The sequence below is a fragment of the Chelonoidis abingdonii genome, chromosome 4, assembly GCF_003597395.2.
Source record: "Chelonoidis abingdonii isolate Lonesome George chromosome 4, CheloAbing_2.0, whole genome shotgun sequence".
NCBI lineage: Eukaryota > Metazoa > Chordata > Testudines > Testudinidae > Chelonoidis > Chelonoidis abingdonii.
In genome coordinates, this window is record NC_133772.1 from 79,466,322 (window position 1) to 79,482,161 (window position 15,840).

Genomic DNA, 15,840 nt, shown 5'->3' on the forward strand with positions numbered 1-15,840 from the left:
CAGCCAAGACACATTAACTAGGAGCACCTTGGTAACAGACAAAATAAAATTCCATTCAGTTTTTTACCTACACAAATCTTTATAGTTAAGATTCTTTCCACTCCTTCTGGATTCCAATTAAACACCTGTATGGCAATTCCAGAGGCACTTCTATCTCCTCTGATTTCTAATACCAGATTCTCTGAGATACAAAGCTACAGCCTTGTTTACCTAGCATTTTCAAACCATTTTAGCACCTTCTTCAAAATAGTGTGCAAATACTATTCTTGGTAGAAAGGGAATAACACTGCTTGAAAACTAAACACAACCTGGTTGTACCCCAGAGGCAACGCTTGCACAATCATGGAGATCAGTGTAAAGATTCCTTACAATTTCAATCCAGCATCTGAGAAAAATGCATTGTATCAGCCAAGAGTGGAACCTCCAGCTCACAAAATGTCAACTTCTCTTGTAAACATTATTGAAAGATGCTCAACAGAGCCCTTTCCTCCCTATCACTACCACCACTCAAAATTTTTAATCAGCACTGTGTAGGGGGCAGAACTAGTCATGAGAATTTTGTCCTGTTCGCTAGACTGGACTTAAACAGAGCAAATAGGTGGACACAATTCTCATGACTAGTTCTCAAGCTGTTCCACTACCTCTTACTACAAAGAGGTTATTACACACACAGAGTTTTGTATCCACTATTTTTGGCAGTTCCTCTCTGTTGACATTTCTATCTCAGGGAGTTCCAAGATGGCATGTGGGGAGAAAAACACCTTAATTCCTTCAAAAGCAGAGAGGGTAAATTAGGAGACATTTCACCAAAGCAGGACTGTACCTTTAAGGGGCCATGTAATAGGATGAGTAGCTGCATTCCTGCTCAGAAAGGGCTGCTGTCCCAACATGCAGGAGAGGCTGGAAATAACCTGTACACATACAACCTTCTAGCTCAGAACTCATCCTCTATGTCACAGTCTTTCAAAACACACAGAGCGGAGGAAACAAACAGAGGGCGCAACAGAAACAAAGAGCTATGTCCATTAGAGACCAAACTTCAGAGAGAGGGGAAAGGAGACTACATGTGCAGCCGAAGGGAAGGGGCCCTTTGGAAAACCGTGAATCGTACAAAAATAGATCAAGGGAGCGGAGCTCCTTTTCTGCGGCTTTGTGAAGGGCCTGGCCCGATTGCTGCAACATTATCTACTCGGAAAGTTGTTCAGTGATCTTCAGAAACCCCAGAGTTCCCTCCAGACCCCCACTATTAACTCGCCCGTCTCTGGAGCAGGGGAAAAAGCGCGTGCCCGGGGTGAGGACACAGCAGACAAAGCCCAATTCGGGAAAAGGCAACGCGAGGTTGCCCAGGTATCTAACCCCGCGGGATGACTCCAGCGCCAGAGCGAGGCAAACTCAGCCATCTCCAGCCCACTACTAAATCAACAGATTCCGGCAGCGCGCCCCTTCCCGGGGTGCCCCGCACGCGGCGGAGCTCTCCCCCACCTCCACCCCCCAGGGAGAGCCAGCCAGGTGCGCGGTACCTGACCCAGCGCTGGTGAGGGGCTCACCCCGCGCTCCGGACGCGGCTTTGGAGGAAAAGGGCCCAAGAGTCCGAGCAGCTGCTGGGGGCTTCAGGCACCAAGGCCCGGGGGAAGGAGCAGCTGCTGTCGCCAGGTCTCAGCCGGGCGAGTACAGTCCTCCTGGCTCGAGAAGCTGGGCAGTGGGGTCCTGCACCTGGGCGCCCCGCAGGGGGAGTCCCGCGCCCCTACAGCGCCGGAGGAGCGGTACAGCTACTGTCCCCGGCCAGGGGACTTCAGCGCACGGGGGGCTGCCCAGGGAAGAGACGATCCTGAGGCAAGCGCTTACCTCGGACGCAGAGCAGGGCTCCCAGCAACAGCGGCAGGAGGGAGCCCCCGCGCCGCCTCATGCTGGCAGCCCCCGCCGCAGCTCCAGCCCTACACCGGGCTCTGGGGCACAGAAAGTTCTCCGGGTCGCTCCGCAGCAGCGGCCGCTCCTCCAACGCGCTGGGCGCTCGCTGCAGCCCCGGCCGGCCGAGCTCCGCTGGGACCATGCACCAGAGCTGGGGGTGGCTCAGTGTGTAGAGTGCATTCGCTCGTGCAGCTTTCTCCGACGCGAGCGCAGCCGAGCGAGTCCACTGCAGGCTCAAGCTCTCAGCTCAGCCCGCCCAGGCCCTGCCCCCAGAGGCGGAGCCCTGCTGAGGAAGCCCCCACCCCCGCTCTCCCCAACCAGAATCTCAGCGCTGGGGAAACTCCTTAAACTTCCCGAGTCCGCAGGCACCGGCAAACCCAGGGCAGCCCCCATAATCCAGGCTCCTTCCAGTCATCCCCCAGGAAATGGCACTGGGGCCGCCCCAGCCTCCTTCCAAGGCAGGCCCCGGTGCCTCCGTTACCCTCCAAGTGTGCCCCCACCCCTCCAGCATCCCTACCATCACCCTGTGTCCAACCAGAAGGGCACCTCCACTGATCCCACCAGGGCACTTCTCAGCTAGCCCTGGTCTCCACACCAGAGTAGCAAGCCTTAGCCTCCAGCAGTGCCCCATCACACTTCCCAACAGGAGGTTTGCCCTAGCCTAGGGCATTTCCCTAGCCTGGGACAATCTCCATCCACCCTTTTCCCTACAGGGAAACACCCAACTTTGCCTGGCTAACCCCCATTCCTTAATCCTCATTCCCTCACCCTCCTGAAGTATCTCCAGTCCCCAAGAGCTCTCTGACTAGTTTATTCCCTTTAGTCCTCCAACAGCGCATCCCTCAGGACAATCCCCTCCTCCAGAGCACTGAGACATCTGCAATGCATGGTGCAGTCTGGCAGCCCATCCTACTAGATCTTCCACAGGGCATCTTTGGTTTCTGAGTGCATTTCCATGTATATCTCCATCCCTCAGAGACCTATCTTAGTACCAGAGCTATATTCCAATTCTCTGAGATTTCTGCATAGTTTATAGTACTCTTGAACACTCTATCTGGACTATTTTGCAAAGTCCTGCACCTTCTCCCTGGAGCATCCCCCTTTTGCCCCTAGTGCATCTCACCAAGCTTTGTGCCATCTGTAAGGTGAATACTCCCCTCCAGCCCTTGCTCATCCATCACTTTCCTGAACCCATTACTCAGTGCATGCTGCAATGTCCTCGTGGGAAATATCTGATACCATATTTCAATCTCTTTATTTTATTGTGAGTCATTAAATTCAGTGTTCTTAAAGCCCCAAATTCTAGAGAAAGCTGATTAGGTGAAAATCTTAACTTTCATTACCAATAAATAAATATGTTTCTAGCCCTCACAACTGTGGAGAAACACTTAAAAATCTGATCCAAGTGCCCCCTAAAGACTCAGAAACCAGAAGGTAAAGAAACTGTTTGGTTTTTTTGTGTGTTTGTTTGGTTTAGGTTTTTTTGTAAACTCAATTTTTAAGCAAATCTCATGATTTTTTTGAGCCTGACTCAGGCTTTTTTTAACTCTGGGTATTTACATTACAATAAATTTTAGTTGAAAAATCAATCTTAGTTGGCTTTATGACATTAATGTGAATGAATAACTGGTTAAGAGACCCTAAACAAAGGGTCTGAACTTCAGGCTGAGGTAAGAGTTGTATTAAATTGGTACCACTGGGCCAGAGGTAGAAATGGTCTTACTTAACATCTTCATTAATATGAATTCAGTGGGAGCTGCAGATGCTCAGCTCCTCTAAGGATCACGATTTAATGATCTGCCAGAGTGAGTAACCAACACACCAGTGAAATGTGCCAATTATGCTAAATTAGAAAGAATTGAAAAAAAAAAAGTGAGGAGAAATAATGTTGTTAGAAATTTGGTGAGAAAAGAAAAAATAGACTCACTCTGGCCAAATTAAGCTAATGCATCTAGAAAGACTTAATTTAAAACAAGAGTCTCAATGTCGAGAAGAAACCTGAGGTAAGTAGCAAGTCAGAAAGAAGTTTTAAATATGATGTGGCTGCTACACAGGCCAATGCAATTTTTGTCTATATATGTAAAAGCAACACATTCCTGAGCAAGTAGGGGACACATTCCCTCTATATGGGTCAGTACAACTGGACCTGGAAAATTGAATTTCATTCTGATTACTTCTTCACTAGAGATATATTAATGAACTGAAGGAAATTCAAAGAAGAGCAACAAAAATGATCAGGTAGCTGGAGGAAGTGATGCAGGAGGAGAGATGAAACAGGCTAGATATGCCTACTGTGGCTAAGCAACATCTGAGGCAATGGGGGGATATGAAAAGCATGCAAATATTTGAAGAGTGTAAACTCCAAGGAGGGAGAGGTATCGTTTATGGTGAAACAAGAGGTAGAATTAGGAGCAATGGGATGAAGTTAAGAACATGTTGGTTGAATTTAGCCAGAAACCTACTCAGCTTCAGAATAAAATTAGACCCATTTCCCACAATAACAAAAATACTTCTACCTATTTGTGGAAAGAAGAACAGACCCAAAGCTTGTTTATGTCTAGACTCCCTGCAGGATCTATAGGGTAAGAGCCTCAGCTAGTAAATCAGCATAGCTCTGTTGAGTTCCATGATCAGGTCCACAGAAGTTTGTAGGATGCTCAGATGCACCAGTGCTGAGTATAGTAAAAGTACATCGATTAGACATAGAACTTCCTGATGGTGACATGCATCAGGCTGTATAATAGTTTCCGAAGGACTGAGACAGAAGCATTTTCCTGTGCATGAAACCAAATCCTTTTGAGAAATACTCTGTCATGCCCTTTAATAAACAAATAAGCCTGGTAACTTTTGTCCCCTCCACTCTCCTGGGAAATTTATTATTCCCTTGTATGTGGTTGCATTGTGTTTACAAAGTTATGCTATAAAAGGAGGAGGACACCTACTGAGTACCAAAAAGTAATATGTTTAGACTAGGATTGTGGGAGTCAGGTAACCTGGGTTCTAGTCACTTTTTCTGTCACCTTTTCTGTGCATGACATTAGGCCTATCCATACCTCAGGTTCCCCATTTGTACAATGGGGATAATTATCCTTACTATTCTTTGTAAATAATATAGAGATTCTCTGGTGAAAACACTAGAGAAGTGCAAAATATGACCAAAAGGGTAAGCTCCTGTGCTTGGGAAGCAAGGACAGAGGCATAAGCAGGTAAGGCAACTAGCAGAGAAATGAGGGCACCTTGTAAAACACATTGTTGAATACAGAAGTATTCTACAGAGAAACCTTGATGAGCAGAAGGAAAGAAGAATTGGAGTACGTAAAAACGTTTTTTATGTTTTATCTGTCAAAGTGTTTTTACAAATCCTACCATAGTTTATGTGCACAAACCTTCCCTGAGATGTTAATAAATATGTAATTTATATATAACTAATCAGAAAGTTTATTAGGAAATCTTGCATTGTGACTGGTCAAGAGCAGTTCCTTAGTAGGTGGAGCATTGATTAACTGGGACTGTAGTCTATGAAGAAAGAAAAAAAGTTGTTCCACATAGGGCAGTTGGGTCCAGAGAGTGCTATGGCTCTTGACCAGTCAAAATTCAAGATTTCCTGTATTACTTGTATTAACATTATTATTCATAATTACTACATTATTACAACATGCATCTCAGTTCCCTTGCCTGTGACATCTCTAGTGATCAAAAAGATCGTAGCTTGAGTAGCCTAGGGTTTTGGAGTTGAAGAGCCAACCTTTGAGTTCCACATCTCCAGGAGTATATGAAATATACATATACCTGACTCTGGCATCTTCATGTGAATACTTTATACTGTGGATTCACCTCTTCCCTTGGTTGCTTTCCCTGAAGTTTTCTAACCATTGATGTTTTTTATAAGATGTGCTTATGGTTGTCAGTTAAACTCTACTGCTTTCCTGTATACTGCTTTCAACCATCAATGCTATATTTTACATTGCAGATCTGCAAAACCAAACACATATTAAAAAAACCTAAACCTAATTTCCCCAATACTAATTTCCCCCAACTATTATTCACACCTTCTTGTCAACTGTCTGAAATGGGCCACTCTCAATATCACTTCAAAAGTTATTTTTCCTCCCTTGGTATCCTGCCGTTAATTGAACTGTCTCCTTAGACTGACCTTACACTTGGTATGGCATTACTCACATCTGTTCATGTATTTATACCTGCTCCTGTATTTTCCACTCCATGCATCTGATTAAGTGGGTTCTAGACCACAAAAGCTTATGCCCAAATAAATTTGTTAGTGTCTAAGGTGCCACAAGGACTCCTCGTTGTTTTTTTAAAAGTTGCAAATGTAGCCTGAAGTCTAGCCTCAGGCACATCACAATTGTCTGCCTTGAGACTGGCAAAAAGGAGAGAGTAAACAAGGGAGATGTTCATCTAAGAGCTAGCAATGGCACTCTGAGAACTTAGTTCGAAGGATGGAAGTCCAGCTGCCCCTAACCTCCCAGACTTATACATTCAAATATATGAGAATAAAGTTGGTCTCCTAACTCCAGTGTTGAGCACCTAGAAAAGTGGTTTGATTTTTCTAAGGAGTTGAGCACCTACAAGTCTCTTTGATTTCAGGCTACTGATTTAGTTTGTAAATGTTGGTCACAGTGTTAGGCTGAGAGGTTAAGTGGAGGAATTCCATCACTTTACAGAGAAGAGGAGATTGCCTTATCCTAAACAAGCATCTGAGGCAGGGTGCTCTTGTGCCTGATGAGATAAGGCTCCCTATTTCTGAAATACTGATTTGTATGATTTGGATCTCAGAGGGAAGCTAGTGCTCGGCAAATTCTCATGGAAAGGAAGGGGAAGTGAAAGGCATCAACATATAATTCTCTCAGCCCACAAACCTGCTCAGTAAGAGAGACAGGTCTCTTGTTAGCAAGAGCTCAGCTACTGTGGTGATGAGGGACATGTAAAAATGTAGGCAGAAATATGTGGGTGTTTGCTTTCTTGGAAATGAATCAGTCCTTTTACTTTTTTGGCATGGTAGGCTAGGCAAGGGCTGCCAACATGTAAAAGACAGAACCCTTAGGTCTGTCTGATAGGGGTATAGCATGTCAAGCTTCTGTCTTCCCATTAGATGGCTGACTCAGAGATTCCTCTTCATACCTCTCCCATTTCTCACCTGAGCTCTTGATAAAAGTGGTTGAGAGAAGATTGGAACCAACTAATTGCTTCTTGCCTGCACTAAATTGGAGCTTCATGAAGTCACAGATGAGGGTAAGTTACACAATTGCACACACCCTCTATGTCTACACACGTGTCTGAGATCAGCCACGCTCCCCACGCATCTAACCTCCCTCCCAGCCATACATACCTGCATCCAATATGTTCACACAGGTCGCAGCAGAGTTGGGACTTCATTATACACAAACATTAGATCACTGGGTTGTTTTTTTAATAGTAAATGGTCTGATTGTTATTATTTAAAATATTATACTTGAGTTTAGTGGTCATGCAAGGCACCATCTAGGTAGTCCTAGAGATGGAATCATCTGCTTATTCACAGAAAAGGCAATACCAGTAGTGCATATTTTCTCACATCTACCCCCTGCTGGTGTGCCTAAATCCTGAAAGAGAGAGGGCCCAGCTCTAATGGGGGAAGAAAAAATACAATCTCCATGTCTCATTCAGTTATTTGTCTCTCTGCAAGAGGAGGGCTAAAATGTTGATTGTAATGGTAAGATTTTGGGATTGGGGGCTACCAGTCCAGTGGGAATCTTTTCTCCTGCCCCATCATTTCATACAGGCCACTGAAAACAGGTAAGATTTGGTTATCACCAACATGGGATAACTTTGAACTGGTGACCTGGGGTGCAAGACTAAATATTGTATTGCCAATAAAACTCTCTGTATTCTGTGTTTCTAGCATTTTCTCTGTGGCTGTGAAGTTTGCCTGGCCTCTGCATCAGCCACACAAATCCTTTCATTTAAAATTCAAAGTTGGAGAGGCAGCAACCATTATAGTTAAGGATACAAACGGTTTCCATTATAAATCCCTATTTTAGGCACTCATCAACTTGCAAAATATTTACATTTTGTGTTGAAATTTTAAAGATTTCGTCTCTGCCCAAGGGTGAATTTTCTGGATTGTTTAAGCAAAAATAGTTGATTTGCTTTTGATAATGAGGAGAGTGAAAAATTCTTCCCATTATATTTTTGTACAACCTGTTTGTGAAATGGCTGGAGGGGAAAGCTGCATATTTAAAATGTATATTAAAATTCTGACAATCTGAGGCAGTGTATCTGTGTGTGTGCTGCATTGTTTATTTAGAAAATGAACTCCAAACTGAAGCTGCAGAACTAGAATTAATTTGCAAACTGGATACCATCAGATTAGGCCTGAATAAAGACTGGGAGCGGTTGGGTCATTACAAAACCTAAACTTAATTTTCCCAATACTAATTTATCCCTACTGTTACTCACACCTTCTTGTCAACTGTCTGTAATGGGCCACTCTCTTACCACTTCAAAAGTTATTTTTCCTCCCTTGATATCCTGCTGTTAATTGAATTATCTTGTTAGGTAATTGACCTAACACCTGGTAAAGCAACCCCCATCCTTTCATGTATTTATACCTGCTTCTGTATTTTCCACTGCATGCATTTGATGAAGTGGGTTCTAGCCCATGAAAGCTTATGCCCAAATAAATTTCTTAGTCTCTAAGGTGCCACAAGGACTCCTCATTTTTTTAAAGGATCTGTTGGACTCTCAAGTGAGTCACTCCTCTTCCTTTGGTCAGTTTGGGACTACGATGAGGTAATGCTCACCTGCCTCTGAAAGGGGGGGAGCAAAGACAAGAGGGAAGAAAGGATGATAAATGGAAGAGGTGTTTGCCATGCTCTTCTTCTCTCTTCCACCTCCATCTACAGACATCACCACCAAGTGACTGAGCACGGATCAAAGGGAAGAGCCTGGCTTAAGGGCAACCAACCAGCCTGTGGTGAGAAGCATCTAAGTTCGTAAGGGTACTGAAAGTGTTAAGATCAGCTTAGAATACATTTTGCTTTTATTTCAATTGACCAAATCCAACTTGTGCTTTGACTTATAATCACTTTAAATCTATCCTTGTAGTTAATAAATTTGTTTGTTTATTTTACCCGAAGCAGTGCGTTTGCTTTGAAGCATGTTAGGGACTCCCCTTGGGATAACAAACCTGGTACATACCAATTTCTTTGTTACATTGACAAATTAATATAAGCTTGCAGAGTCCAGTGGGCATAACTGGACACTGCAAGATGGAGGTTCCTAGGGTTGTGTCTGGGACCGGAGATATTGGCTAGTGTCATTCGGTTGCACAATCCAAGGAGCAGCTTACATCCCAGAGGCTGTGCATGAACAGCCCAGGACGGGGGGTTCTCACAGCAGAGCAGGGTAAGGATGGCTCTCAGAGTCAAGGGTTGGAGTGACCTAGCGGATCACCGGTCCAGATAACAAAAAGGGGAACATCACACATGTACATCTCAGTTTCTCTTTTCTAAGCTCCCCAACTACTACAAAACTTTCTGGCTCCCACTTTCTCTCCATATAGCACTACAAATATTGTTACTCTTGAAAATGTCTCAGATGCTGTATAACCAGCAGGAGAGACAATGAACATTCCTTACATTGTCCCCTTCACATTATCCAATATTCTCCATTCTGTATACAGAAAACAGGCTTCTTTTCCATGACAGGCTGCATAATCCATCAGAATCATTACCTGATTACAGCCCAAGAGGCTCCATCTCTCTCATACACAGTCACACTCAACCTCTATCTATATCTCTTTTGTGTGCACAGGCACACACATACACAGTGGATATACAGTCCTGGCTGCTGAAGGTTACAGGGAATATTCAGCAGTCAAGAATGAAAAATGAAAAGCACAGGCCTTCTTGGGTTACCCCCCAGGATGAGCTAAGCCTTGGCCGTCAGAAATGTTTCCCATGCCAGAATTTCCAAGCAATATTTATTTTTACCAGGCGTTTTAGACTTTTTTGTTTGGCATGAGAGATCCTCTAAACTCTGCCAGAAATGGCTGTTTTTCTTCTCTGCATCATTAGCAGGGCAGCATTCCAGCAGAGAAGGGTTACTCACTTGGTACTTAAGTACTTTTAAAGATGTTGCCTTTTTCTTTCTGAAGAGATAATGTGAACAGAAACTATTGAGAGATTATCCTCCAATTTACCATCACAGAAAAAAGCCAGTTTTCCTTGCGGAGGCTTGAACTCAAGGATGGCCAACGTTTGGGCTCTATTCTTAATGTAGGTTAGAGATCTATAATGCAGCTTGCAGCCACCCTGAACTTTGATATGAAGATGCAGCTTGCACAAGCTTCACTCCTCAGCATACAATGCTTCCTCTTGACCTAAACAGATCACACAGATTTTAAAAGCTATATCGATGATCTTGGGTAAGGAAAAATGTTTCAGGATTTTTTTTTAGCAATTTATATTTTGAACGTAAGAACATAAGAGTGGCCCTACTGGGTCAGACCAAAGATCCATCTAGCCCAGTATCCTGTCTTTCGACAGTGGCCAGTGTCAGGTGCTCCTGAGGGAATTGCCAGAACAGGTAATCATCAACTGATCCATCCCGTCGCTCATTCCCAGCTTCTGGCAAACAGAGGCTAGGGACACTATTCCTGCCAATCTTGGCGAATAGCCATTGACGGACCTAGCCTCCATTTCAGTTGGTGACCCCTAGTTCTTGTGTTATGATCTGGGAACAATATTAAACCTAAGGCATTATGAATGTAGGGTTCCAGCAACCTATAGAGTTTAAAATGAGAACGACTATGTTCATGGGCACATCAGATCTCCAGTTAGGTTCCTTCTATTCACCAGCCCAAGGGGACAAAATAAAACTCGTTCCAACCCATAAAGAATCCAGGTGAGTAAGTAAAAATGGAAAATTTTGAAGGTATTGCAGATTTCTATTTGCTTCTGTATATTAGTAGTGAAATAGGCACTTGACACAAGAGTTCTAGGTGCAATTGCAAGTGTTAAATTTGAAGCACTTTATGGTATGAATCTTGGCTGCTTCAGAGATGTGTATCTTTCATAGTTACCTCTTCCATTAGTTGAGAATCCTTAAAATGCTTGTGCTAATAGCCTCTAGATTATAACTTCTGGCAGGATGTTGGCTGTGAAAGACGTTTGACTCGGACCATTGCTCCCCTGAAGTTTGTTGATGTCCAGAGCACAATGCAAGGCCTTCCTGTTTGCCCAGGCTCTTCCCTGAGAAAGTGAGTTCAGGTGGATGAGGTTTCTTTTGAAGGGATAAGTTTTCAACTATTAAAGGAGTAGCATCAAACAACTAGCATATGAGTGACTAAGCTAAGGGTTGTGTCCAGTGTGATCTAGATGTTTCCTGCAGCTTGAGCAGGGTCAGGGTGAGTTAAGTACCAATCTTTCTCTGCAACCAACCTGTCTCTTGAGAGCTCATTATTACTACAGGGTAGGGATTTCCCTAAAGTCATTTCACTGGATTTTTGGCTGAATCCTTTAACTGACATGAAGTCAATTTGCTCATCTTTTTTATTATTTAGTGAATGTGCTTAGGGAATTTGGTAAGCATATTTATAATTTCAACAATTAAATCAGTAATTCCACAAGGGTTTCTAGGCCATTTTCACAATGCTTCATAAATTAATCACCCTGCCTCAGCTAGTACGCATTCCAACAGTGCACAGAACAATGGGACCCTGATTTCACTTGAACCTTTTAGATACCATTTGACCATTAAACCAAAAGGGATTATTGCTAAGTAATGACCTATTGTTAAGTAAATGAAAACCCTAGGAAGCTTTGGGAATAATTTGTAATAATGATATAAAGTTGTTTAACCTTTATTAAGCAACAAAACTCTTAATGTTTAGTATAATACCCAGTTGATCATAATAAGTGTTGTTAACCACAAATGCACTAATCACATTCATATGGAAAGTCTGGATATTATTTTAATATGAGCTTGGAAATCTGCAACATGTAACAGACAAAAGGGGGTATGCATAACTGTCTTGTACGTTTTTAAAAAAGGAAGTTATAGGCTGTCAACAATCTATCTATAAATAACTGTAAGTTTGAGTTATTGGTTGAACTAGACAGGACTGGGATCAGACTATCATCAGCTGTAAGTTTTGGTTCCATAAGGACTGAGTTTTGTATATCTGTTCTTATTATTCACTATTCTCAAAGAATAAAGGGAACTTTATTAATAAAGGCAATCAAGCTTGACTACTCCTGTTGCACTATTTTATTACCACCTAACACTGGACCACTAATAATTAAATGTAATCTATCTATTTATCTATAAACACACTGTAATACAAATAATAAATAATAGTTTGTAAACCACACTTCTCTGCTGATTCCTATCCCTCTTCAAGATTTATCTTTGCTGCCAAGGCTAAAAGAATAACCAACTAATTAAGTTAGTTGATTTTTTAAAATAGATTGTGTTTTAACCCTCTTATCCACCCTTTGTCTGTTTGCCTTTTTAGACTGGAAGCTTGTGTGTGTGAACAGTGTCTGTTACCTTGCCTATCCTACCAGAATACTGTGGAGTTCCATGGTGTTAATGGCTGCCATCAGTCACAGACATGATTAAAGCTGATGAGTGTACTAAGTACCTTTCTATCAGGGTAAAGAGAAGGAGCAATTACATGCCCCTTTGCATAGTGATAGCTGAAACAATACAAGTCATTGCCCAAGATACTGGCCAGCATGGCAAGGTTTGAGCAGAAGCTAAGCTATCTAGGCTGATGGGTTTCTGTACCACTTTGGCCTGTCACCTTGCTAAATCTCACATGCTAAGTAGAGCTGGGTCAATATTTGGATGGGAAACCACCAACAAAAACTAAGGCCGTGGCTACACTTGCATGTACTTCACCTCAACAAGAGGAATAAAGAGAACAGCGCTGCAAGCAGCGCTGAGGTGCCAGTGTAAACAGTGATTAATCTTATTACACTGTAACTGACCTCCGGAACCTTCCCATAATGCTTTTTAAGTAAAGATAACACTCTTTGTTTTGTTGTGATGCCTCTCTTTGTTTTGTTGTGAACTCGGGGCTCCTGGAGCTGCTTATCTAAAAAATAAACACAGCTACTGTTTGCTCAAGCAGAGGCAGGCAGGGGGATGAATGTGAACACTAGTCCACAGCTAGTGTTTGCTTGAGGAGAGAAGTAGCCCGGAGGTGGGGAGGGCAGGGTCCGTTTTGGAGTAGCTGCTTATCTGGTCTGAAGGCTATCTGCATTTAGTGAATGAAAGAGGGATGGGGGAAGGGGTCGAAACTTTTAAAATGATTGAAGGTTGGTGCTGTGTATTTTCAAGTCCTTAGAACTTGCAAGGCAGGGAGCTGACACAGTGTCAGCTCCAAAAATCCACTCTCTCTGTCTCCCCCACGCTCCCTGTCACACTCCACCCCAACCCCCTCTTTTGAAAAGCACGTTGCAGCCACTTGAATGCTGGGATAGCTGCCCATAATGCACCACTTCCAACACCGCTGCAAATCCTGCAAATGTGGCCGCACTGCAGCGCTGGTAGCTGTCAGTGTGGCCATACTGCAGTGCTTTCCCTACACAACTGTACGAAGACAGCTTTAACTCCCAGCACTGTACAGCTGCAACTTTAGCCAAACCCTAAGTGGTGCAGGAGGTGAGGCCATAGCTACGCTCATCAGAGTGGGAGCTTAAAGGTCACCTGAGGCCATGGCTTCACTGGCACTTTACAGCGCTGCAACTTCCTCGCTCAGGGGTGTGAAAAAAACACCCCCCTGAGCGCTGAAGATACAGCGCTGTAAAGCGTCAGTGTAAACAGTGCCCCAGCGCTGCAAGCTAAACCCCATGAGGATGTGGAGTACATGCAGCGCTCCTGCAGCAGCGCTTTGAAGTTTTGAGTGTAGCCATACCCTTAGAGGCAAGAGACTTGTTCTCAAAGTTTCTTGTGAACCCAGTGTACAGTAATTTAATAGAAGTTAGAGCCAAAGCAGGACTGGAGACTGCCTACAGTGTATTCTCTGGTTTTTTGTACAACTTAGTTGTAAATGTTTTAAGCAAGGGGGTTTCTATCGCTCTTCTTGCTTCAAGACTATTCCACAGACCTTGAAGATCACTTACATTTCCCCTGCCAGCATAGTTAGGGGTTATGTAGTTATTGTAGAAATAATTGCCAAAGTCCTAGGCATTTACAATGTTTTAATCTTAGAGGAAGATGTGGGAGCCAGATGAAACATTTTCAGTGATGGAGCCTGTTTAAAACAAAACATTTCCCTTGGAAATTTTGTTTGATATCTGTTTCTATTTATTATTTTTTATAAGACACACAGCCTATTTTTCTGAATGAGTAGCTCCTGTTCAGGGGAACTTTAATGAGAGGAAAGAGGTTTCTCTTTGGGTTTGATAACACCAAGCAAAAGGCCAAAGAGAGAAACAGTAAGAAGAAAACTAAGCTGTGCACCCAAAATATGTTTGAATGAATGAAAGCAAAGGAGTCTGATCTAAGTCTGATAATTAATTTGCTGAGAAACATTTATAATACTGACATAAAATTGAGGCTACATATTCTAAGATATCAAGGAAATTATCTAAAACATTTATAACTCTAGGTACTTGGATGACTTTAGCTAAGAAATTTACTAGACCACTGACAATTTTTCTTTAAGTAATTAAGAGCTTGGGAGGTACCTGCAGATTGGAGAAGAGTAAATGAGGTACTGGTTTTCACAAAAGGGAAGAAGAGTGATCCTGACAGTTATTATCTTGTAAATCTAACTTGTATCCCTTGTAAAATAGATGAACATATGGGATGGAGAAATTCACTGACCAGCTAATGGAACCACAAGCAATAAACAGCATAGGGCATTTATAAAAAGCAAATGTTGCTTAACAGACTTGGTTGCCTTTTCTAATAGAATTAAAACATGAGTGGATGAATAGAAAACAGTAGATGCAATATTAAATACATTTGGATTTTAATGAAGTATTTGATACTGCATCTCAAAAACCTTACTCTCAAAATTAATTCATATGGTTTTAGCTATGAATATTGTAATTGAGATTATGGTCCATTTGACTGATGAATCAAAAACAAAAGCTAATGATAAACAACAATATATTGAGTTGAAGTCTATAGGGGGATATTGCAGGAATCTCTGTTAAGTCTGAGCTGCTTTCATGTTTGTCTAAAAGATGATTAAATGGGCATGCACGGGAGACAACAATCTACAAATACACCTCTACCTCGATATAACACTGTCCTCGAAAGACAAAAAATCTTACCGCGTTATAGGTGAAACAGCGTTATATCGAACTTGATTTGACCTGCCGGAGCGCACAGCCCCGCCCCCCCGGAGTGCTACTTTACCGCATTATATTCGAATTTGTGTTATATCGAGTTGCATTATATTGGGGTAGAGGTGTACCTAAAGTGTACAGAAATCGAGAAGAGAGGAATTATTGGGGTAGGATGCAGGGAGAAATTAAGAAAGAAATAATGTAGGATGAACATCAGAAAAGGTTCCCTGGGAGATGTCAGAGGCTAATGTGTGATGTAAAAGTCTCCCAAATGAAGGGATGGAATCCTACCACAGTGGACGATTCAAACTAGTCTAAACAAAACATTAAAAAATATAGTCATAAACAATCCTACTGTGATTTTTTGGGGATCTCCAACACCAGTGAAGGATTCTCTCACTGCCTGCTTTACAACTTTGGGTGCCTTAATGCTATGTTGGTATGGCTCAGAACCTTGACACCTGTAGCCAGCCTACAGCTGGCTTCCACCAGCCTCATTACTTCTTGAAGGGTGACCTCAACATCCCTTCCAGTCCCAACTTGCCCCAAATCTGTCTATCCTGAGCTCTTTACTACCAGGAACCTGGACTTTTCCCCTCTAGATCGTCATCACTGAAGGAGTGAA

The 15,840-nt window shown here is 42.8% G+C and overlaps 1 protein-coding gene across 5 annotated transcripts in view; it reads right to left on the bottom strand.

Annotated features, from left to right (window-relative positions):
- LRP4 (LDL receptor related protein 4) overlaps positions 1-3,398 on the bottom strand; it is a 120,010-nt gene extending 116,612 nt beyond the window's left edge. For 4 of the 5 annotated variants that reach the window (XM_075065298.1, XM_075065299.1, XM_075065297.1 and 1 more), the window contains exon 1: positions 1,846-3,397. In XM_075065298.1, coding sequence (XP_074921399.1) covers positions 1,846-2,050 — 205 coding nt within the window. In that variant the 5' untranslated portion in view covers positions 2,051-3,397. Of the gene's footprint in view, positions 1-1,845 lie in introns of all 5 variants that reach the window. The other variant, XM_075065300.1, reaches the window with a different exon arrangement.
- Between the last annotated feature and the right edge of the window lie 12,442 nt (positions 3,399-15,840).